Source organism: Toxorhynchites rutilus, chromosome 1 (genome assembly GCF_029784135.1).
Source record: "Toxorhynchites rutilus septentrionalis strain SRP chromosome 1, ASM2978413v1, whole genome shotgun sequence".
NCBI classification, from domain to species: domain Eukaryota; kingdom Metazoa; phylum Arthropoda; class Insecta; order Diptera; family Culicidae; genus Toxorhynchites; species Toxorhynchites rutilus.
The window spans coordinates 128,423,442-128,448,347 of NC_073744.1; the positions used below are offsets into that span (position 1 = coordinate 128,423,442).

At 39.0% G+C, this 24,906-nt stretch overlaps 1 protein-coding gene across 9 annotated transcripts in view; it reads right to left on the minus strand.

Moving 5' to 3' along the window:
- The window catches only part of LOC129762334 (gastrula zinc finger protein XlCGF8.2DB-like), a 45,608-nt gene extending 20,702 nt beyond the window's left edge, over positions 1-24,906 (minus strand). Inside the window, exons 1-13 of one of the 9 annotated variants that reach the window (XM_055760558.1) lie at positions 24,708-24,905; positions 18,216-18,661; positions 18,048-18,131; positions 17,909-17,992; positions 11,604-11,687; positions 11,464-11,547; positions 11,324-11,407; positions 11,184-11,267; positions 10,053-10,136; positions 9,911-9,994; positions 9,771-9,854; positions 9,482-9,714; positions 8,090-8,603 (exon numbers count right to left, since the gene is read on the minus strand). In XM_055760558.1, coding sequence (XP_055616533.1) covers positions 9,626-9,714; positions 9,771-9,854; positions 9,911-9,994; positions 10,053-10,136; positions 11,184-11,267; positions 11,324-11,407; positions 11,464-11,547; positions 11,604-11,687; positions 17,909-17,992; positions 18,048-18,131; positions 18,216-18,661; positions 24,708-24,730 — 1,314 coding nt within the window. In that variant the 5' untranslated portion in view covers positions 24,731-24,905 and the 3' untranslated portion in view covers positions 8,090-8,603; positions 9,482-9,625. Of the gene's footprint in view, positions 1-3,447; positions 3,984-8,089; positions 9,715-9,770; positions 9,855-9,910; positions 9,995-10,052; positions 10,137-11,183; positions 11,268-11,323; positions 11,408-11,463; positions 11,548-11,603; positions 11,688-17,908; positions 17,993-18,047; positions 18,132-18,215; positions 18,662-24,707 lie in introns of those variants that run through there. The other 8 variants (XM_055760534.1, XM_055760523.1, XM_055760550.1 and 5 more) reach the window with 8 other exon arrangements.

Sequence of the window (24,906 nt, forward strand, 5' to 3'; positions counted from 1 at the left end):
AATTGATGAGAAGAATTCTCCTACGCATAAGTTCGAATTTCAACAATGACAGAGTTATAGAACTCTTTTTTTGTTTCGGACTCTGTTGTCTCAAACTGGCTCTACATTAAAAAATACGCTACGGAAGATGATTCTGATGGTTTCATTTGAAAGATGAGAAAATTTAGAACAGGATATAGTAGTGTAACAACTAAATTAGTGGATTTTAATAACATTTTGGGAGTAAAAAACTTAAAGATAATAATTTTTAATGTGTTATTATTATTTTGTCCATGAAAATTTATATTAACCTAGATTGTTTCTATCAATTATATTGAATTTCTTCAATCCATCTACAATCGTTCTTTGACGCCCAACTTCTATCTTTCTTAATTTGGCTGCCATATCGATATAAACAATTCCTGGCGAAAATTCAAGCAAAATCTTCAAAAATCACGATTTTTACCCCACTGTACATGTAATAACCACTTAAACTTCACCTTAACGTTTAAAGGTTACATTTCTTCTTGAAATAAGACATATTTGATAAATAAATAAAAAATCCAAACTGTGTATAATCGAATCCAAAATTGTATATAATCGAGTCTGTATATAACCGAGTCCGACCTGTACTACAATTTTAAAATTTTTTCAAAGTATTGGAATTTCGTCAATTCCTTGGATTTAATATTTACATTTGCGTAATGTTATCCATGCACCACTAGTCGTTATAATTTCCTATGATCCTCTTATCTCTCTGCGCTAATAATCTTTTGTTTTCACCGAGTACCGTTTTCAATTATCCATAGAAACTGCGTATTAATTCGTGATCAAATTCACTAGACATTAAAATTCGTACAAAAGAAGTGTAAATCATTGCATGGGATAAAGTATTTAGTATGATTCCTTGCTGTGGTGGCTGAAAGCAGACATACGACGGCAAAGGTTTAATTAATTGCCGAATGGTCGATAAGGATTCGAAAAATAATAAAATATTTTAATACCCTTTCAATACCCTCTGAAAATTCTCCGAACTATGGCGGAAAAGGTTTCGTATTGCGCTACCGACTAAAGGTGAATCGGAAATCCAGAGCGAAGATGAATCGACATTTGCTGTGATCGATCATATTCCGGAGATCTGCACTCAACAACAAAAAAATAAAGGACCAGAATGCGACATTGAAAATTTTGTATAGCCTTTTATAGAACATTTCAAAACTGCCCATCGATTTGCTGTGCGATCGTTTTGTGATGAAATATTCATAATCCAAAATAAAAGGATAATTTTTCATTCGATCGAGAATATCTCTGTAAAAAAGATTCTACTGGAATTTCATATCAATCGAATGGAAGCGAATCAATCAGGTTAATTGGATTATTACTGGCGAAGATGTTAGTGGATTTTCAGATGGTATAAGCACACTTCTGAAATAAAGCTGTGAACTTAAATTAACATTATTGTATCATCAACACACACATATCAACACTTTTTTCTGCAAGTGTTGAAAAATTCCTGAACTAAAATTGTATTGGAAAATAATGTTAAATCCATTTATTTTTAATTGATTGGCGTTTGCAATCACAATTAGTAAAGCTCAAGATTAATCTTTGAAGTTGTGTAGTTAATATTCAGATGCGAATTGTTCCTCATCTTGTCAACTGTACATTACGAGTTTCCGTGTTGGCAAACTAAATAGCCTACATATCTTTGCTGATAATGGAAAACAAAAAAAAAACGATTGTTTACTCACAAGTATTCCAAAATTGAATGAAACATGTGCTTTGTTATGCTAAGCATTTCTCTGCCGTCGACAACAATGAGCCACAGCGAATAAATTGATAATTGTAAAATTGAAAATAAAATAAACTTAAATGGAATTTAGACGCAATTCAATTATTTACTTAATTATTTTATTTAAAACACGAATACCCACGTGGACAAAGGGTGGTAAGGGTATGAAAATGTCCACGCTTGTCCACCTCTTGCAAAAATCTACTCGACTATCACACAAAACACCATCTTTCAATTGATACGTGTCAAAATTTGACAGCAATCGGTCGATTGGTTCGTGAGTTACAACATTGAGAGTGAAGCAACTTTTGATATTATGAAAAAAATGGAAACATCACAAATCTATTAAAACGATGGAAAAATTGCATGAATTGGGCTTCGAATTGCTTCACATCCACCGTATTCTCCAGATCTGGTCCCTAGCGACTATCTTCTGTTCGCAGACCTGAAGAGAATGCTCGCTGGTAAGAAATTTAAGACCGACGATGAAGTGATTACCGAAACTGAGACCTATTTTGGAAAAAAAACCGAGAGTACTATAAAAATGGTATCGAAAAGTTGCAAGATAAGGGTCTTCGTAGCCTAATTGGTTGCGTGTCCGCTACTAAGCGAACAATCATGAGGTCTAACTCAGGACCCTCAACTGACCATCTTTGTGTGTTATTCTAGCTACTACGTCCACGCAACAATCATCATGTGTCGGCAATCCCAGTACCTTACCACTCACATTACGGTCTGCTGCATCGGTAATTAGTGTTATTTGTAACATAACAATGGAAGCCTCATATCAACAGTCACGCTTATATCCCAACTGTGAACATTCCAACAATAGGAATAATCCTACGCCGAAAAAAGGAGACATGAGTTGTGCATCGATAGAATAGGAATACTCTAACGCCTAAACGGTTACTGTGTAATAGAAAAAATGTGTATCGATAAGATAGGAATAATCTTACGCCTAAAAATGGCTAATGTGCAATATACAACATGAGAAAAATGTACATGATAAATTCGGCTCTGAATTGCTAAATGAGCCTAATAAAAATAAATATATCAGATAAAAAAAATGTTGCAAGATCGCTATAATCGCTGTATCACTCTCGAAGGCAATTATGTTGAACAATAAAATTGAATTTTGCAAAAAAAAATAGTTTTACTGTGTTATCTAATAAACTTTTCAGCCTAACTGTTATATAACCTTGCAAACAATTTATTTCGTTAACACCGTGAATTGGCGTTCGTGATCAGCAACATTCACGTCACCTTGAGAGAAACGAAGCTGAAAACAGGAACAATGTTCCGCGAATTGTTTTAAAAGAAATCGATCGTAAGTTCTTTATCTTTGCCACTTTAACATCTTCCAGAAGTGTCACCGCAACAACCGATAAGAACTCTGAAAACCCAATCGTAATACTTGTTCCGTGATTCTAGTTTAAAGGTGCGCAAAACTGTTTATTTGGACAAATTACGTTGCACGATGAGAATTTGAAAATAACTATTGGATAACAATCCAACTCGATTTAGTTACATTTATTACATTGGTCCTTTTCAAAAGATACGCAAGATCTCATCCAGTTTCTTTCTAATGGAAACGCACCTTAATGTATACTAACAGAATTAGAATACCTGAGACTAGAATACGATATAGCTGCTGAACAATCTCTCAATAAACTTACAAGTTGTTGCTAGCAATCGCCATCTCACTCTTACGACAAAATTTTATTTATTCAAATGAATTCAAAGTTTATAACTGTTTTATTTTGAATCAGAAATGCTGAAATGCTTCAGCAGCAAACACAACATTAGAACATGCTATAGGTCAAAGTCAATAAGATAACAGGTATATTTCATCCTGCTTTGTTCATGTGGTAGACAAAGAGAAAAAATTATAGGAGGTTGCGTCGAAGATACGACCAAGGCGTTATACTATAGGTGGACCGCAATGTCAAAATTGCTGTTCGACCATTGCTCGTGAAAAAACAAATTTGTTTACAAAACAAGTCGTAGCTTTTGGTGACAAATGCATTCGTTGGCAAAATAGCTGCTCGCGCTTTATTGTCGAATCATAACAGTGCAGAAGGATGTTTTAGTATATCTTTTCGCCTTTCTTTCCAAGCAAAATGTACTTCTGTTTGGTTCCCATCGGCGGGGAAAAGAGTACTATCAGCTTACGGCGATGGTAACAAAAAATAACGCTGATTGTGGCTCCACTGATTTCGCTCAGGGAGGAGGAGAATGCTGTGCATATACCGGGAAGGAGATCCGGAAAGGGCCGTTACAAGTAATTGGCTAGAGCAAAAGGAGGTTATGCACTATATTCCACGTATATATATTTGCTTATTTTTTCCTTCAATTATTTTCCTTAGCGAGTTGACATTGAAATCATAACCACACACCCAAACAAAAAGTAAATAATTCTGAAAGTTACGTCTCGCTACTCGTCTCACGTCATGTCCTGAAAGTGTCAAGAACGAAACACCTATAGTTCAGCATCTTGGATACGACCGCATTGTTGACGTAGAACTACGCTGTTATTTTATGTAAGTCGCTTGTTATTATCAATCTATAATGCTGTGAAATTTTAGAGACAACTGCTGAGTAGAATAATCTCTGAAATGGTTTTGACGTAGAACTACGCCTTTCATTAAGGGTGCCAAATCAGAAAACAGGTCACGTTTTTATGAAATAAAGTTAACGTTAATAACTATTTTTGCCACGAACGGATTTTGGCGATTTACATACTAAACGAATCGGAAATTCCCTAAGATTTGTTTAATATGCTATACATTAGAATCCCCTGGTTTGTGAATGGTTAAAATTCATGAAAACTTTAAGCGTTTCCATTTTCCCATACATTTGTTCTGTCCATTTGTGTGCTTTCCCGAACAGAGCTGTCAATGACGAGCAACTTATCGACGACCAACGAAGGGGAAATCGTAGGATTTAAAGTCTCCGTGAACAAAGGAAAAGTAGAAGAATGAAGGGGAATACTTGCCTAGAGTATAAACAGTGGATCTCGCTGAGGCAAACTTTCATCCGACATCGGACTGATGAGTATCCAGTTCACTTTGATTTCGCTGCGCTTCGATCTAAGATTGGACCCCACCTGTGGTAATCCAACTTGGATATCGTCGTTTGCTTTTTCTGTTCGTTATTCGTTATTCGAATCGTATGTTTTTCTTCTCGCGTCATAAATTGGACGCTTCGCGTAGTGTGATGAACAAGAAGAAGAGGAAGGCAGGCTCGAGCCCTGCAAAAAAAGAACGCATTGCCAGGGACAATGAAATTTCGAGGCAAGCGTCATCTAATGATGCACGCGATGTTGGTGCAGTGAAAAGCGCTCGCACTGAACCGAGCCTTCACGAGTGTGACACCGCATCGAACAACAGCGACGCTTGCCTAGAAATTTTATTGCCCCTGGCAATGCGTTCGCACTCTACGCACACTACGCGAAGCGTCCAATTTATGACGCGGAAAGAAAAACACACGATACGTATAACGCGAAAAACGAACAGAAAAACCAAACGACGATATCCAAGTTGGATTACCACTGGTAGGGTCCAATCTTAGATCGAAGCGCAGCGAAATCAAAGTGAACTGGATTGCTCAACAGTCCGATACCGAATAAAAGTTTGCCTCAGCGAGATCCACTGTTTATACTCTAGGCAAGTATTCCCCTTCATTCTTCTACTTTTCCTTTGTTCACGGAGACTTTAAATCCTACGATTTCCCCTCCGTTGGTCGTCGATAAGTTGCTCGTTATTGACAGCTCTGTTCGGGAGAGCACACAAATGGACAGAACAAATGTATGGGAAAATGGAAACGCTTAAAGTTTTCATGAATTTTAACCATTTACAAACCAAGGGATTCTAATACATAGCATAATAAACAAATCTTAGGGAATTTCCGATTCGTTTAGTATGTAAATCGCCAAAATTCGTTCGCGGCAACAAAAGTTATTAACGTTACCTTTATTTCATAGAAATGTGACCTGTTTTCTGATTTGGCACCCTTCATGAAAGACGTAGTTCTACTTCAAAAGTTGAAAAGAGCCCTAAAAAGAACTTTTTCCTGTATAAACTTACATCCTTTAAGATGAAGGTGGAAGCTAGCCATTGTAGTAGTATAGGTAAAACCACGTATAAAAATGGGGTAATAGTGTTTGTGAGAGCAGAGCAAAGCGCACGTAAAAAGATCAATTCATTTATCAGACTGTGTGGCGCTTCATTGACACGAGCCTTTGAATACATTTGAAAAAAATAACAATTCAATACTCAAATAAAATATATAAACGATATGTTCCGATGAACAATTGCAAATATATATATAGAAGGTGTATTTGCATATGAAGTAAAATTCTGATTATACGCGAGCGTAACATGAGCAAATTCATAACACATGCGAATTGTGGCTCTTTTGGTAATAACAAGTTCTTCCGCATAGTAACTCGATGTTGATATTTCCTTAATATTTTCCTTCGTTGATCGTATTTCACATATTCACGTTGGAGAGCCTAAACTCTTCTCCTCGTTGGTCGAGACATTTTGATTGAATGTTATACTTTTCCGTTTACTGTTTTTGAAAGCATAGGCAGCCGTGGCAGTGTTCCGAGCTCTGCAATACAATTTGCTTAACCAATGTTAAAGTGCTTTTACCAATACAAACAAAACCATTGTCGTAAATTGAAAAATGAAAATTTAACTTTCAGAGTACTAGCTCGAGTTTTCCGACGTTTTTCACTATACAGTACGACAGCAGATGAAAATTTAATATCTTGTGAGTAATCGATTAGAGTTTGCTTGATATTACTTGATGGGAAGTGTGCGAAAACGATAATTTTCTTCGCACTGTTTTGCAAAATTACTGATTTTCGGGCGAGGGGTGAGGGAGGGAGATGAAAGAAATGAGTGCAATTGTGGCAGCCATTTGTGGCTAGCTTCCACCTTCACCTTAAACGGGTTGGATGAGATAACGTGGTAGAATCCGGAGCCACATTCTGTTCAAAAATGTAGATTAAAGCTATTACTTCTTCCTTTTATTATATTCCGTTTATTATTTCCTTTTCTTCCGTTTATTATATTATGCAGAAGAAAACAAGGAGTCATCATTTATCATTTTTCAACACAGAGTTTTAATAGTTAAGATCTACATAAATATAATCCTAAGTCAAATAAATCTATGACTACAGAAATATATTATAGATAAAAATAGCATTTCTCCTTCGTTGCCACGTTGTCCGGAACATTATTTGTAGGGATTTGTAATAACTTTATAGCCAGTATATTAAGTATCCTATGACCATTAGTCCTTTTTTGGGATGTTCGTGTAGCTGCTGTAGTGATCTGATCTCATTGGGTGTTAAGTTCTGCTTGTGTATAGAAAAGGGAAAGGAGAATGGGCTAGTGCATTATAGGAAGTGAAGTGGGCTTCTAAGGAAGACATACATTTATCAAGATCGCGACTACTCAAGCTATCATAATCGTGACCTACATGATAAAATTGATTGGACAACATCGAATAACATTGTGAACTAATGCTCGAATATAAACAAAAAGATTACTTGTTGCGTGTGGGAGGAAAGCGAGTGGTTAGTGCAATCGAAAAGAATACCCATTTTAATCTTCGAATTGTTTATTTTTTTACTATATTTTCTGTTCGTGTTTCAAACAAAAAAATGCTGGATTAATTTCCTGTCTAATGGTATACAACACAACATATATCGCAATAACGATTTTGAGTAATATGCGTTTGAAAACTCCTCATGAATCGTTCCATTTTTTGTAGAGTTAACACCACCCCCCCCCCCCCCCCCTATATTGAAATCAATGACATAGTCCTATTTCAAAAAGCAGAAAATTATTATGAGACCATCGATCGAATGCATGTAAATCTGAACATGTTTTTCAATTATAACGCAAAACATGTTCCCTAATATGCTTCGGATTGATGAAATAACCGTTTCCCTATTTGAGCTTGAGCTTGAGCTTGGATAGACTGTAAATTCGTAGTTGCTCTTCGTGATTGACCTGAACCAACCAAATTGCACACAGAACACTCAGAATGACGCTTGGGACTAGCAAATCATTCCCGTAATACATCGCACTCGATATAAGAAAGACAAGAACAAACACATATACGTCACTATGTATCTATCAGGCTAATGCAAGCGAATCAATCACCACACTAGTTGGAAAGGGAAAAGCAATAAAACCAAACCGAACACGCGAATAATCGAGAGTGCAAAGAAAACTACAACATGCGAAGTATAAAAATAGCTTCGTTCAGTATTTCATTTCACAAAATTATAAACATTTTTACGTTAGAAAACTTTATACACTCCACAATCACTAAAGCAGGGAGCACACTTTTTCGTGCATTCCAAACACGTTTAAAGACACTGCGCCCAAACGAATACATTTCTTCGGTACGTTGCTCAAGTCCCTTTTTCAACACAGTGATTGGGAAAAAATTTCGAATTCGCGAATTTAAGCACTTTTCACGACTATATTTAAAATCTCCATTTAAAACAATGAGAGCAAAACGAAAACATATTTGTTCCTGTCTCACGTAAACAAGTAATTTGAAACGTAAGTATGCGCGGAGCAACAAAAAAAATACGTCCGCGCCCGACGACTGCCCGATCCGACCTCATGAAATAACAGTTTCCCTATTTATGTTAAAAGTATAAGAGTTTAAAAGTATCTATGACTACAGAAATATATTATAGATAAAAATAGCATTTTCTCCTTCATCGCCACGTTGTCCGAAACATTTTTTGTAATGACTTTATAGTCCGGTGATGTATATTGAGTATTCCATGGCCATGAGTGCTCTGTTGAGAAGAGAATTTTTTGTAGCTGCTGTAGTGAATTAATCTCATTGGGTGCTAAGTTCTGCTTATGTATAGGAAAGGGAAAGGAGAACTGACATGTGCATTCGAGGAAGTGAAGCGGGTTTCTTAGGAAGACATATCTAGAGAGCATAATATTAAGATCGCGACTACTCAAGCTTTCATAATCTGATATGCGTGAGTATACTCTTTCGATCTTCTGAATCAGCATCCAGTTAAATTCATTAACTGCATTTTTACATAACCAAATAACATGCTCGATATTATGACATGACGATTTTGCGTAATATGCGTTTGAAAACTCTTAATAAATCGTTACATTTTTCGTAGAGTGACCCTCCTATATAGAAATCGAAGACATAGTCCTATGTCAAAATCAGGATAATTTATTTCACTAAAATAGTTCTTCGGATTTCCCACAGCGTCTATATAATCGCATTCTATCAACTCTTTTTTCTATCTGCCTAAAACATTCCCTGTCCTGTTAGCTCCTGCCACACTCTTCTGCGAGCAGTAGTGCTAGAACACCAGAACCTCATCGCAATCCGGCCCACACCCGGATCTGGTACCGATTCCGGTGAGTAAAGTTATCCCGATCAAACAAGGTGTCCCGGCTAGCGGTATAAGTCTAGCCAACCATCTCGTCTGGTAAGTCGCATGATGGGTGCGGTTGCTCAGTGTGAGCACATGAACGACACAGTGGATGGTACAGCAACCCACGCATTATGGGGCATCTCTTCTGTGTGAAAAGCATTAAGGTGATGAAGAGCATGATGCCAGGCACTTTGGAAGCGATTGGCCTTTGGGGGTAAGAACTTGTGAAATAATCTGACATATGGCACCTCTAATGAAAAACCTACGTAGATTCTGCATATTTTTGTAAATTCTTAAAAATCTTCGTCTTGTGGTCTCTAAATGATTACTTGTCAGCAGCTTTCAGTGACACGGAAACCATCAGTTGGTTTCCCATGGTGAGTTTATAGGACTTGTTAAAAGTCTCGTTTCTACTTGGTGTGTAATCGAATGTGCTTCTGGAGCGAACTACTATGTTTGAACGCTTTCGGACAATGTAGACAAGGATAGGGACGATCATCTGCAAAGGGAATAATCTGTTGAATGGTTCATTGTTGTACAACATTCATCACCAACCACTATGAGTTCGCATGTGATCTTGGAGCCCCGAAGAACGCTTAAACGTTTTTGGACAATGTGGACAAGAATATGGACGATCTTCTGCAAATGCAAGACTCTGTTGAATGGTTCATCGTTGTTAAACGTTCTTCACTTACCCGTATGCATTCGTATGTGCCCTTGGAGCGATGTAGCATCCTTAAACGTTTTTGGACATTGTGGACACGAATAGGGACGTTCACCTATAAAAGAATGACCCTGATGAATGGTTAAATATAGAAAAAAACATTATTGACCAACCCGTATGAATTCGAATGTGACGTACGAGTGCCGAACTTTGTCTAAAGGTCTTCGAACAATGTGGACAAGAATGTGGACGATCATCTGCAAAGGGAAGACCTCGTTGAATGGTTCATCGATGAAAAACTATTGGTGGGTTATACCCAATATATAACCGCAAGATTGACGTAGGACTACCGTTGGCTTAGTAATCATTTGAGTGTATTGATTATATTATTGATTAAACCAATGATTGAATGAAACAATTTCCGAATTCAATTGTGAGAAAATTCCACTTTAGGTCAATTCATGCATTGTGATAGATTACGTTTTTCGTTGCATGTCTGACGTATGGCATGATGCCATGAAAAAAAGGAAGGAAGACTGACTCAACGATCAATGTATTTTACATTTCTCTCTGAAGTTATTGCATATCCTAAGTGTACGTACTTCTCGAACCACAAATTTACTTGATATGATGAACTTCAGATAACCAGTTTTTATTTTGCATGTAAGTTGAACGCATATTGTTTGATCGACGTTATCGACGTTATCGCAGCAAACTGTTTATATTATATTTTGCCAAAAGGTATACGTAGAAGTTCAGTGAGGTGAAGACATTAAGAGATATCTTCCAATACAGTCTTGAATAACAAAGCATTGTGTTCATGCCTCTTTTGAAGACCGCACACATTCCGATGTGAATAAAATCATGCGGGTGTGAAAGTACCAGCACTTTGCATATATTTGCAATCGGTATTATACCCAGGCTCGTTGGTTTCGAAATCTGCGTTGGGGAAACACACAGATTCCAGCAATCGTACATAAACCACTGCGCAATCATAACTGAGTGGTTTTCCGAGCGGACATTCGTTCATATACAGATTCGTATGATTTCAATAACCCGCCTTAAAAAGCAATTCTCAAGCAAGTGAAACAAGTTTTCGGGTCAATTAATAACAAACATATAACTCTTGGCTTTTCTTTTTTCGAATGAAATGATTATCATACCACTCCGTTCAGACGGCAAAGAGATATTAACGTTCAAAACCTTGCACTCTAAGCGCCACGCTCTCGTTTTCGAAACTATGAACTTACACCCCGACACAAAAATGAAAGATGTAGTCCTACGTCATAACATTCTACACCTACCCGTATGAGTTCGAATGTGAAGTTGGAGCGCCGTACGTTGTCTACACGTCGTCAGACAATGTGGGCAAGAATAGGGACGTTCACCTGCAAAAGGAGGACTTAGCTAAATGGTTCATTATAATAAAACATTATTTGCAGACCCGTATGAATTCGAATGTGCACTCGGAGTTCTTTAGGACCCTTAAACGCTTTCGGACAATGTGGACAAGAATAGGGACGTTCACCTGCAAAGGGAGGATTTAACTAAATGGTTCATTATAGCAAAACATTATTTGCACACCCGTATGAATTCGAATATGCACTCGGAATTCCTTAGAATCCTTAAACGCTTTCGGGCAATGTGGACAAGAATAGGGGCGTTCGCCTGCAAAGGGAGGGATTAGCTAAATGGTTCATTAGAGTGAAACATTATTTACAGACCCGTATGAGTTCGAATGTGCGATCGGAGTGCTTTAGCGTTCTTAAACGCTCTCGGACAATGTGTACAAGGCAATTGAAGTTCATCTGCAATGACCGTAGTGAATGATTCATTATATGCATTATGCAAAAATTACGTAACGCATGACGCGATGAGAGGTAGGTTGAGGTTGGTAACCTAATGTGATGTTGGGTAAGGGGGAGGCGTGCTCCGCCTTGTTTTCATACTGTCTTTAAGCGTATCTCTCTTACGCAGTCTATTCGGTGACCATATCATGCGCGTATGCCCTTCTTACGCAGGCTGCAAGACTGTGTTCCGCCTTGTTTTCAACACTCAGCGACCGCATTGGATGCACCCATTATGTTCGAAGTGAACCACGAACGCACAGTCGTCATCGCGGATTAATTCTTTATAGAAATTTGACAATTCAACCTCCCTAGATAAGTTTAAATTTTCGAAACACATCTGGCAACACCAACAGTGTTTACATTCGAAAATAGATTCGTACGACCGGGTTCGAGCATTCGAACAAAAACAGATACAGCCGTTAACAAGAAAAGACGAGTGGGTAATGTCATGGACACAACCGGCGAGACATGGGACTACACCTTATCACTTCCTTTTGTTTCTTTTGGGTTGTTATATTGGAGCTTTGTACTTAAACTTTTCATTTGGCGGAAATATCTGGATGCTGATGATGATGAACACCATCGCCACCGACGACGACTGGTTGCGCACTGGCTGACTGTCGAATTGTAATTGCTTCTAAAAATGTAAACCACGGAACGGACAATGTATACAATTAATACTCTCGATGCAACTTATTCCATTTAATCCTCGCATCCTTCGTTGTACAGTACGCTTTCACTGAGCGGAGCGAACAATGGACACAGCAACAACAACTAAATAAACTCTCAACGTCAACACATCATGCTGGCTGAAGTGTGACTGAATGTTGCATCTTCCATCCTTTTATTATCTATGCATCACGCTTCGATATCTGAGTGGCGCAAGAATGGGCATAGCAACAACATTCCCAGCAGCCATCCCATGTAAGCTTACTCTCGAATTGAATGGGATGGAGGAATGCTACTTGTTGTATTGTAAAGCATGTACGAGTAAAATCGACCTTTTTTATTCGTTACCTTGTTCAATTGACTTACTATTTCCACTATCCTAGTTGGCTGCGCATCTTCTTAATAAGCCCCTCGGTTGGTCGAGGAAGAACAACCCTACCCGTGACGGATAAATAAAGCTAAAGGCTGATTTAGACGATGCCAGTCAGCGCTCTAGTTGAAGTATCCAGTGAACAGAGAACAGACACTCTGTTCAAGTTACTTGTACCAGTATCGAACAAGTAATTGGCCTCTAACTTGAACAGCGTGTCTGTTCTCTATTCACTGGATACTTCAACTAGAGCGCTGACTGGCATCGTCTAAATCAGCCTTAAGACAAGATGAGACAACTGGCTTCTTACTCTTCTTCGTCGTACAAAAACAATGGGTTATATCTGTGATATTACCGCAAGGTAGACGTAGGACTACCGTTGGCTCGGTAATCATTTATTTGAAATTGCATCTGAATCAATTCTTAATGAATGAATGAATGAATATTTTGAAAGTTTTTCTTTTTAGTGTGTGGGAGGATGAGTATAAGTGTGGAATTGTTATTAACATAAAATTCAGCTCTCTCGAACTTGTTGGTGGTCCCGAAACGAACCGATGAAATTTGAGTGGCCTTGTAAAAGCAACTGAAGATGCTCGATATGTGATTCGTGAGAATAACACGAGATTTTTCATGATCACTCCATGCGCAGAATAGAAACTGAGGGCGCCATTTCACGGTGAAAACGAAATAAAGTCTATATAACTTTGTGGCAATTTTTCATGACTGTTCCATGCGAAAGCAGAACAGAAACTGATGCTATTGGATTGCATCACGGGAACACCAGGTCGAATGCGTAAATGGGTGCGAATATTCCTTCGCCCGGACGCATTCACACGCAAACAATTTTTCACGACTGTTCCATGCGAAAGCAGAACAGAAACTGATGCGAGTAAAAGTACTCACACCTTACCTGTGTCCGCTATGGTTTCCCAAACACTAATACAAGCGAGCAAAAGAAATCACAGTTTGCATGTATTCGCTATGACGGTTTCTCCAGGTGCTTAGCTTTGCGTCCGTGTTCGGGATCGCAATGTGTTCACCAATCATCATCAATGAGCTAGATTGTTATGACTTCAATAGCTTGCTTTCAAAGCAATTTTAAAGCTATTGAAACGATTTTTGGACCAATTAGTGTAAACTGACCAGACGTCCAGCGTTACGCGGGACAGTCCCGCATTTTAACAAAATGTCCCGCGTAAGATTTCGTCCCGCGAAACGTCCCGCATTTGGCAAAAGAAACGAAAATGTCCCGCGTTTCTGTGATATTTCAATATCAAAATTTGATCATGTTGATTTTCTTAAATGGATGAACCTCAAAAAAAACTTATTTGGCAGACTGTTCAAGAGCGCTTCTAATGCATCCAAAGATTGATATGTTGAGCTAGTTTCATCGCACCGACATTGGGCTTTTTGTTTAAAGAGTATCAACTTGAAGCGACAGCAACCAAATTTGGAAAATGATTTTTATGAAAGTCCCCTATTGATCCGCAGGGACTAACGTGAGTCAGACGAAAGGTTCATCTTTGGTCCCCTATCTCGGTCAGGGTTTAACGTTTTAAATAAGCCGGAAGAACTAGTGTATACTCGACAGGAAGAGGCAGAGTTGTTTGATGAAGTAACGTAAATGAAGCGCTGGGCGGTCTTACGGAAGTTGAACCATGGTGCCATTGGCCGGAACCGATGAAAAGATGTATATAGGCGTGTTATTTTACCTTTCCGTGGCTTTGGTGGCCGTCTGTCTCTCTATTTTGGCCATTCGCCCAAAAGTTTTCTATCGGGCGCAGCTGGGGAACGTTGGGAAGGTTGATGGTCTTCGCGACAATGTTTATCTCCAGCCGATCCATCCTCCAGTGATCTTTTGGCATAATGTTCTGATCCCAGGTTCGGCATAAAGACCACATCACCTTCTCAACTCCGGCAAGCACTTCGTATTTTATATCTCCTCATTCACCATATGACTCGAAAGAAGAGCGGCTTGGACAATCCCTTCACGTCTGTCAAAGAAGGACCTTCTTCGAGAACTTGATGTGAATGATATAGTCGACGTCATCGCTTACCTGGGGAACGTTAAGTACCCGGTCCCTGCCATTCGTTGAATTCTAGTCTCGTCTTTCATTATGAGTACGAAAAGAAGTTTTTCCCTCCTTCGCCGGAAAGAAGTTTTTCACCAGCACCTCAAGCTACTCCTTCTGGGTAATTGCCTGCTGCTCAGATACGGCCGGTCTCGTCTGACGCTTCCGCATAAAAATGTCCATTTAGGCCAGATTCTTCTCCACCGTTTGGCCGGTTGCTTCGATCTCCCGGCTCAAGGAGCGACGAAGAGATGATATTGTAAATACCAGATCGGCTATATCTGGCGGACACAAAGTGCCTCAGGATGTCCAACTCCTTCGCTGTGGGGTGGAGCTTGCAGTATGGAAAAATTTTCAAGTTGCTTGACAGTGCTGCTGCTGCGAATCAACATCCTTGAATCATTTTTGTTGTAGACTTAATAAACGTAAGATTTAAAGAAAATTTGTTCCTATAAATTATATTTCATCGCCATCCGAAATTAGCCCATTTTTATGATTGCATAAGTTAACACTAAAATCGATGAAAAATGAAATGGAATTTTCGAGCATTACATTCGGTAATTTGAAGAAAATTGTAGAATTTGAATCGTGCTTGCCAGGCTTAAATGCTCTGATTGAGCGAGTGATTTTTGGGCGTAAACAAAATCAAAAACACCGAAAAATCACAACTGAGTGCTGATACTCAGAAAGAAACAAAACTGATCAGTTTAGACTCGCTAAACTATAGTTTATGATCACAAAACGTATATACATAACGTTTTGTTTGTTGTGTCCCGCGTTAGGCCTCTGACCATCTGGTCACTTTAAATTAGTGACAATCATATACCTCGTTGACATTTTATCTTTCTGATGAAGTGATTATTATATCACCCCATTCAGCCAGTAAAGAGGTATTAAAGTTCAAAACCTTGCAGTCCAGCGTCACTCTCTCGCTTTCGAAACTTTGAACTTACACCCCGGTACATAAATGAAAGACGTAGTCCTACGTCAAAACGAAGCCATGATATAAAGATGCCAGAGTTGCTAAATATAAAATTTGGGATTTTTTTTAATTTCTGTTTTTTTGAATCGTAACATTTGGTTGGTGCGAATTTAATGAGTTTTCATATTTTCAATAAGGCAATCTCAAAAAGGATAAAGGATAAAATAAGTATTTTAAATACCCATATCTATAATATAATAATAATATCCATAACAACTCGTCCAAGATTGTCTGGTGAATCTTTTCTCGTTGATTCGTGCAAAACAACGGCGCTCAACTCCATTGTAATTCAGAAACAATCGTGACTTTTTCGCTTTTTCGCAATACATGACCGTAGTACCGAATGCTTCGCATACAGCCGATACACAAGAATATCTTGTTGGATTGATGGACTTACTATCAAAGCGGCGAGAAGAATGTTCAGCCTAGAGATTGATAGACAGTGAATCGACATCATATCGAATTTCAGCTTCATCTAATTTTAGTGATAATGTGGATGACATGAATATTGAACTCGACTGTGAGTACGCCGTCGATAGAGCGAAAATTTTCCTCGACAGAACAGAACAAAACTCGTAGCTCTTTACATCATCAAAATAAGTCAGCGGGAAACAACATGTCAGCAGTGTAACTATTGGTAGTCAGCAAAGCACAACCTGGATGGTATCAACCATCCCTTTTTTATAATTAGGAGCTAGAGCTAACAACTCTGCCATCTGCATAGTGAATGATGAGACTTTCTATTTCTTTTTAGCAATGAAAGTATCCCTTATTGTTACCACTTGTAATAATTTTCTGTGTATCAAAATCCATCCATTGATTGAAGAGATAGCTGCTGGAGCTGGGATTACTGGACCAGGAATCGACATGTCAATTCCAATATTTGTTTGACTAGGAAATACAAATATGCCAATATCTGTATCTTCTCAGATAGCCAAGCAGCTCTTAATGCAGTAAAAGCACACATGTCAGTCAAAACTAGTTTGGGAGTGTATTTTATCCTTAAACAACTAGCTGCTACTAACGAAGTTAACCTATACTGGGTGCCTGGTCACTGCGGTATAGAAGGTAATGAAAGAGCCGATCACTTAGCAAGATAAGGATCTTCAGCAAAATTCGTCGGGCCGGAACCATTTTATGGATTATCTACATCATGCATGAAAGCTGAGCTCAAAACCTGGGAAATATCAATGATTGAAGCCAACTGGAGGGCACCAACACAATCCAAATTATTCATTACACCTTGTAACAGAATAACACGCAACCTACTCAGCTTGAATAAGGCAGATTTGAGTACATCAACCGGTCTATTCACCGGACACTGTCCGAGCAGGTATCACCTTAAAAAAATCGGAAAACTGTCAGATGATAACTGTCGTTTTTGCAATTTCGAAGCTGAGACTTCGGAACATTTACTGTTTCAATGCAGTACACTAATTCAGCGAAGACTGCGAATTCTTGGAAGGGCATTCTTATGCTTAACGAGATTTGGTCTGCTGAACCAAAAGAGGTAAGGAACTTCATAAAGGAAGTCATACCTTCGTATGCAAAGTCCTGGTGCGACTATCACTTATTTCCTGAGTGATAGAACGAACTGACACTACATACATAGCATTACAATAGATCAAACTAATGGTCGTAAGGGTACAATGCTCCTATAGAAGAAGGAGATTGAAGAGATATTAACGTTTAAAATCTTTAATTTTTTAATCAGAAACTTTGAAATAGGCTCCTGTATTGATTGTTATAGATATTGTATCGCCGGAAGCTTCAATGATTGCCTGTGCAGCTGTTATCTCGTATAACCTTAAAAATCCAAACTGCACAGTAGTCGATCTCTTAGTGGTAAATGCATACGCATCACACCGAAAATCGTAGTACTTATACTCGCAATGAAGCTAAGTATTTTCACAACGCCAATCTAGAGTACTTATTTCCAAGTTCGCAAAAAAACGAGTAATCGCGGTTACAAACAGTTCATACATTACGTTGTTATCGTTACATAATGCTGTACTTGCTGTACTATTCACCAATAGAGAAATGACCCTGCTTCATGATAGATTAAAGTAAAATATTCTTCACCAACCCGTATGAATTCGAAGGTGCTCTCGGAGTGTTGTCGGCCTCGTAAACGCTTTTGGACAATGTGGACAAGTATAAGGACAATCACCTGCAAAGGAATGGTTCTGCTGAATACTTCATTAAACAAAGCTTTTTTAACCAACCCGTATGAGTTCGAACGTGCAATTGATGTCCGTATTTTGAGCGAAATGTTTTGTCACAGTTTCCACATTTTAGCAGGTTTTCTCCTGAAATATATTATCAGTATCAGTATTGTTTAGAAAATGACATCATATTTGCACCCGTGTGGAACCGTATATGGTTTTTCGTACCTATCTGACGGCCCGAAGCAAGCGAAATGTTGGATGTATAATCGTCTTCCCCATCCATTTCGTTTAGAAAGAATACCTCTCCGTTTTCTCCCTTGATTTGCATTTCGGCTTCCTGTTCATTTGACTCCGAATTCGCTGTTTGGTCTGTCTCAACAACGTTATCATTTTCCGACAACTCGTGGTCATCAATCATTAACTCTGGTTCCATCTTAATGTCAGTCGGTTCGGCGCTGGGCAAAATATGAAAGCAGCTCTCGGGAATGCTATGGAGGCTTATAAATTCTTGGTGACATTTGTCGCACGTGGGATAACTGCTCAACTGGGAAGTGGAACGGGCCAATTTCTGCAGGATAATTTCTTGTTTCTGATTTTTAATGTGAGTGAGGAGCAGTACATGACGAAATTCCCCGTTGCAAATATTAGAGCAAAAACTGCATTGGTCGCTACTAAAATAGAATGTGATCAGTGCCATTGAAAATATTTAACAATCACGATATACGTGCGGATTATAGATTTTGAATCGAATGAGCAACAGTTATCAGTTAAGCCATATCAGAGTATTCCCCGTCATTAAACTAAACAGAATCCTTCAATGAATTTAGAATCGGTTCAATGAAGCGTATTACTCTAAAGCCATGGTTACATTGAATATGATTTTATAAGAACATTTCCCGCTAATTTTTTGACGTAGGACTACGTCTTTCATTTCTATACCGGGGTGTAAAACCAAAGTTTCGAGAACGAAAGCGTTACGCTGGAGACCGAGATTTTGAGCGTTAATAGCTCTTAAACAACTGAACGAAATGGTATGATAAACACTTCATTTGAAAGATAAAATGTCTACGCGTCATATACTTGTTACTTTTTCATCCAAAAACTTGTTTCAATAGTCTTAAAATTGCTTTCAAAACAGGCTATTGAAATCACCAATCGGTATATAAGCGAGCGCCGCTCGTAAACCCACTCAGTTATGATTGAACAGCGATTGGAGCAGGTTGTCGCTGTTGTTGTGAAGCTAATTTCGTTTATCATGAAAACGCTGATGAACGGTGTCACCAAGAGCCTGTTTGTGCACCTAAGGCCAAAAGGGAATCCATCAGGAGGAGAGTGATGCCACGGTTCCGCTTGAAACATCGGAGCAGCCGCCACACACACATACACGCGCGGAATTCTCGTTGCTATCATCGTTGCTGAAAAATAATCTGCCAGTTCCCCTGGGAATTGAAAAATACATTCATGCGAAATAGTTTATTTTAATGTTTTCTATCCATATAACACTGCAACCAAATACATTTGGTTTTGTGATTTTTCAATCAATCGCAATTAACAGGAAAGCTTCTGAATATTTTTTTCCCCATCAGTGGAAATTTTCGTATCCAATATTGGATGCATAACATGAAAAACGGAAAATGTTTCACATCGCGAAAATCAAGTCATTTTCGAGCGATTATTTGCTTTCTACTCATATAATGCTTCGACCAAATACATTTCGTTTTCGATTTTTTCAATCAAGTGCGATCAACGTAAGACCACGTCTTTCGGCAATTTATTAGAGGTGCAATGAATCTTTAGGAATTCCCGCTCTACGCGCACTGGCAAACAATGTTTACTCAACAATTTCTCAAACGAGAAATGGGTGTTGTGAGAAAGGATTAGCGAACGCGAAAACGACAAACGGGAGAAAGATATTTGGAGGTTGAAGGAAATTGGCAGAAAACTTCTTCATTCTATCATTCAAATAATGTGATTCATACCACATCGTTTTGCCAGGAAGAGATTATTAATGCTCAAAGGAGGAATCGAGTCCTCCGAGGAAATTATCGAGCGCAAATTAGAGTCGACTATCGATTGCGGCATTCGTACACAAATAATTTTATAATGCAGTTTCACCAAAGTGATTTCTTCGGATATATTCACTACATCATGTCATGTATTTCATATTCTTCATAAGGAAATCCATATCCATGGCACCTATCGGTAACGAATTATTATCGAAACCACGATTTTCGCTAAATGCTCCTTTCAGTTCGGCCTGGAGAAGACTTTTATGAACTCTAATCCATCAAATTTGGAGCCCTGAAAAGGGCTGTTGATTATATGCTAAGCTAATATAGCACGCTCTCCTCGGATACGATGGGCCAGCTGGATGTCCTTGGGCATGATATGACGCGTTTAGCATGGATAGCACACAAATTGGTATCTTCGAATAAGCCTCCTGCAGCGTCATAGCCGCGGAACTTTGGAAGCGCAAGTCGGTTTTGAAGTCCTGAGCAATTCCACGATCCAAATGCTGCAAAGGTAGCTGCGGATCAGCAATTCGGTCGACTTCTGATAGCGATGAATTTCACGCAAAGTTTCCGGTCGATAGCGATGTGGCTTCTCCACCTATCCTGCTACTGGTGCGCTTATCCGAGCTGACTTCGTGTGCCTTACCACCGAATGACTAACGAGCTGTCTGCGAAAGACTAACGAGCTCGAGTCCTCACGGTGCGAGAGTAGAGTAAGAAATGAACCAAAGCAAAGGAAGCGTCATTTTATAAACCATAAAAGTATAGAATCTAAATCCCACCCTTATTATATTCGTGAGTATACAGTAAGCTTATATAATAAAGAGGGTGGGGTTTACATTCGATTCTTTTATGTTTTATAAAATGACACTTCCCTTGCTTTCGTTCATTTCTTACTCTACTCTCGCACCGTGAGGACTCGTTTCATCGGGACTAAGCAAACAGCTCGTTAGTCTTTCGGTGGTAAGGCACCACGAAAGCAGCTCGGATAAGCGCACCAGCCGCAGGAAGCGTGAAGGAGCCACATCGCTATCGACCGGGAACTTCGCATGAAATTCGTCGCTATCAGAAGTCGACCGAATTGGTGATCCGCAAGCTACCTTTGCAGCATTTGGTTCGTGGAATTGCTCAGGACTTCAAAACCGACTTGCGCTTCCAAAGTTCCGCGGTTATGACGCTGCAGGAGGCTTATTCGAAGATACCAATTTGTGTGCTATCCATGCAAAACGCGTCACATCATGCCCAAGGACATCCAGCTGGCCCATCGTATCCGAGGAGAGCGTGCTATATTAGCTTAGCATATAATCAACAGCCCTTTTCAGGGCTCCAAATTTGATGGATTAGAGTTCATAAAAGTCTTCTCCAGGCCGAACTGAAAGGAGCATTTAGCGAAAATCGTGGTTTCGATAATAATTCGTTACCGATAGGTGCCATGGATATGGATTTCATAATGAAGAATATGAAATACATGACATGATGTAGTGAATATATCCCCATATCGAAGAAATCACTTTGATGAAACTGTTTACCGTTTGTCGTTTTTAAGTGTTGGGAAAGGGCATTATTTTTGCTGAGTAAATTCCAAGAAAAAATCCATTCCTTCTTTAAGCATGATTCATTCTGCTTCGGATCAACGGAACAGTGATAATCATTTCATACAAAAGATAAAATGTCCAAGAGTTATATGATTGCTATTTATTGAGTCGGAAAATTGTTTCAATAGCTTAATGATAGCTTCGAAAACAGGTTATAAAATGACGCTTCCTTTGCTTTCGTTCATTTCTTACTCTACTCTCGCACCGTGACGACTCGTTTGTTTGGGACCAAGCAGATAGCAGGTTAGGCTTTCAGTGGTAAGGCACACGAAAGCAGCTCGGATAAGCGCACCAGCCGCAGGATAGGTGAAGAAGCCACATCGCTATCGACCGGGAACTTTGCGTGAAATTCATCGCTATCGGAAGTCGACCGAATTGCTGATCCGCAAGCTACCTTTGCAGCTTTTGGATCGTGGAATTGCTCAGGACTTCAAAACCGACTTGCGCTTCCAAAGTTCCGCGGTTATGACGCTGCAGGAGGCTTATTCGAAGATACCAATTTGTGTGCTATCCATGCAAAACGCGTCACATCATGCCCAAGGACATCCAGCTGGCCCATCGTATCCGAGGAGAGCGTGCTATATTAGCTTAGCATATAATCAACAGCCCTTTTCAGGGCTCCAAATTTGATGGATTAGAGTTCATAAAAGTCTTCTCCAGGCCGAACTGAAAGGAGCATTTAGCGAAAATCGTGGTTTCGATAATAATTCGTTACCGATAGGTGCCATGGATATGGATTTCATAATGAAGAATATGAAATACATGACATGATGTAGTGAATATATCCCCATATCGAAGAAATCACTTTGATGAAACTGTTTACCGTTTGTCGTTTTTAAGTGTTGGGAAAGGGCATTATTTTTGCTGAGTAAATTCCAAGAAAAAATCCATTCCTTCTTTAAGCATGATTCATTCTGCTTCGGATCAACGGAACAGTGATAATCATTTCATACAAAAGATAAAATGTCCAAGAGTTATATGATTGCTATTTATTGAGTCGGAAAATTGTTTCAATAGCTTAATGATAGCTTCGAAAACAGGTTATAAAATGACGCTTCCTTTGCTTTCGTTCATTTCTTACTCTACTCTCGCACCGTGACGACTCGTTTGTTTGGGACCAAGCAGATAGCAGGTTAGGCTTTCAGTGGTAAGGCACACGAAAGCAGCTCGGATAAGCGCACCAGCCGCAGGATAGGTGAAGAAGCCACATCGCTATCGACCGGGAACTTTGCGTGAAATTCATCGCTATCGGAAGTCGACCGAATTGCTGATCCGCAAGCTACCTTTGCAGCTTTTGGATCGTGGAATTGCTCAGGACTTCAAAACCGACTTGCGCTTCCAAAGTTCCGCGGTTATGACGCTGCAGGAGGCTTATTCGAAGATACAAATTTGTGTGCTATCCACGTAAAACGCGTCACATCATGCCCAAGGACATTCAGCTGGCCCGTCGAATCCAAGGAGAGGGTGCTATATTAGCTTAGCATATAATCAACGGCCCTTTTCAGGGCTCCAAATTTGATGGATTAGAGTTCAGAAAAGTTTTTTGCAGGCCAAACTGAAACGAGAATTTTCGTTTGGATGCCATACAGCATCGAGAAAATTCCGGAAAGATCTAATCGTTGCTGAAAAACAATCTGCCAGTTCCCTGGGAATTGAAGAATACATCCATGCGAAAGAGTTTATTTTAATGTTTTCTAATTATATGGCGAACACAGCGACCAAATACATTTGATTTCGTAATTTTTCAATCAAGTGTAATTAGCTGGAAAGCTTCTGTAGATTATTCTTTCCCATCAGTAGGATATTTTCGTATCCAATAATGGATGCATAACATGAAAAACGGAAAATGTTTCGTATCGCCAAAATTATATAATTTTCAATCGATTATTGCTCAGTCGCCGAAATTTTCATACTCAGAGAGTTCATTCTCCTCTAGTTTGCCTTCCAAATTGCCATCGTAAACCACACCTTCTCTCGATTCAATCACGCACGAAAAGCATACTGAAATGATATTCTGATGGTGAAACCAATTCATTTTTCGTGAGGCGTCGTGCACAAATTACGTAACGCGATAAGGGGGGAGGGGTTAGATGTTGCGTTACTTTCTGTTTATTAGAGATAGGAAATTGCGTTACGAAAGGGGGAGGTTCAAAATCCGGATTTTTGCGTTACGTAATTTGTGCACGACGCCTGAGGACATCGACAAGACAACATCGTTACTGAACGAGCTGAACGGCGAGGGATCGAGGTATTCATTACCTGGCTTGACCTGACCTGAAATGCAATCAGTTTGTTTTAACTGTGAGGGAGCGCAGAAAAGCCGATCGATCAGAAGGAGAAGAGAAGGTGACCAAGAGAGTATCAGCATCGAAATACGGTTCCTCGGGAAGACATAGAAGCAGCCGCCACACACACACACACATACACGCGCGCAACTCTTTTCGTTTGCTGGTTATCGAGAGGAAACCTGGAAAGAAATGATCGTTGCTGAAAAATAATCTGCCAGTTCCCCTTGGAATTGAAAATTACATTCAAGCGAGTTTATTTTAATGTTTTATATCCATATAATACTGCGACCACATACATTTGGTTTTGTGATTTGTCAATCAAGTGCAGTTAACAGGAAAGCTTCTGAAGATTATTCTTCAGAACAAGGTTTTTTGTATCCAATATTGGATGCATAAAACCTTGAGTCTTCAAAGTAACACTCTCGTTTTTGAAGTCACCCAAATATTTATTTATTCATTCATTCAGGATGGATTTAGATTCAACTTCAAACAAATGATCTCTAAATCAACGATAGTCCTACGTCACCCTTGCGGTTATACCATAGATATAACCCACTTCCTGTTTTTTTAAATTGACCAACGTGGGCCTAATCACGAACGCCAGGACAAATTATTTTGTACGATAAGAATTTGAAAATAACTATTGGATTACAATTAAACTCGATATGGTTACATTTACTACATTGGTCCTTTCCAAAAGTTACGCACGATGTCCTCCAGTTTCATTCTACTGGAAACGCACCTTAATGTATACTAACAGATATATAACATCTGAGACTAGAATACAAGATAGTTTGCAAAACATTTTCTCAATAAACTTACAAATTGTTGCTAACAATCGCCATCTCACTGCTAAGACTAAATTTTATCCATTCGAATGAATTCAAAGTTCAAAACTGTATAATTTTAAAGTAGAAATGCTAGAACTCTATATTTCAGCAGCAAACACAACATCACAAAACAAAGTACTATAATAAGAAAGTAGTCTCCTCCCTGCTTTGTTCAAGTAGTGGTAGGCAAA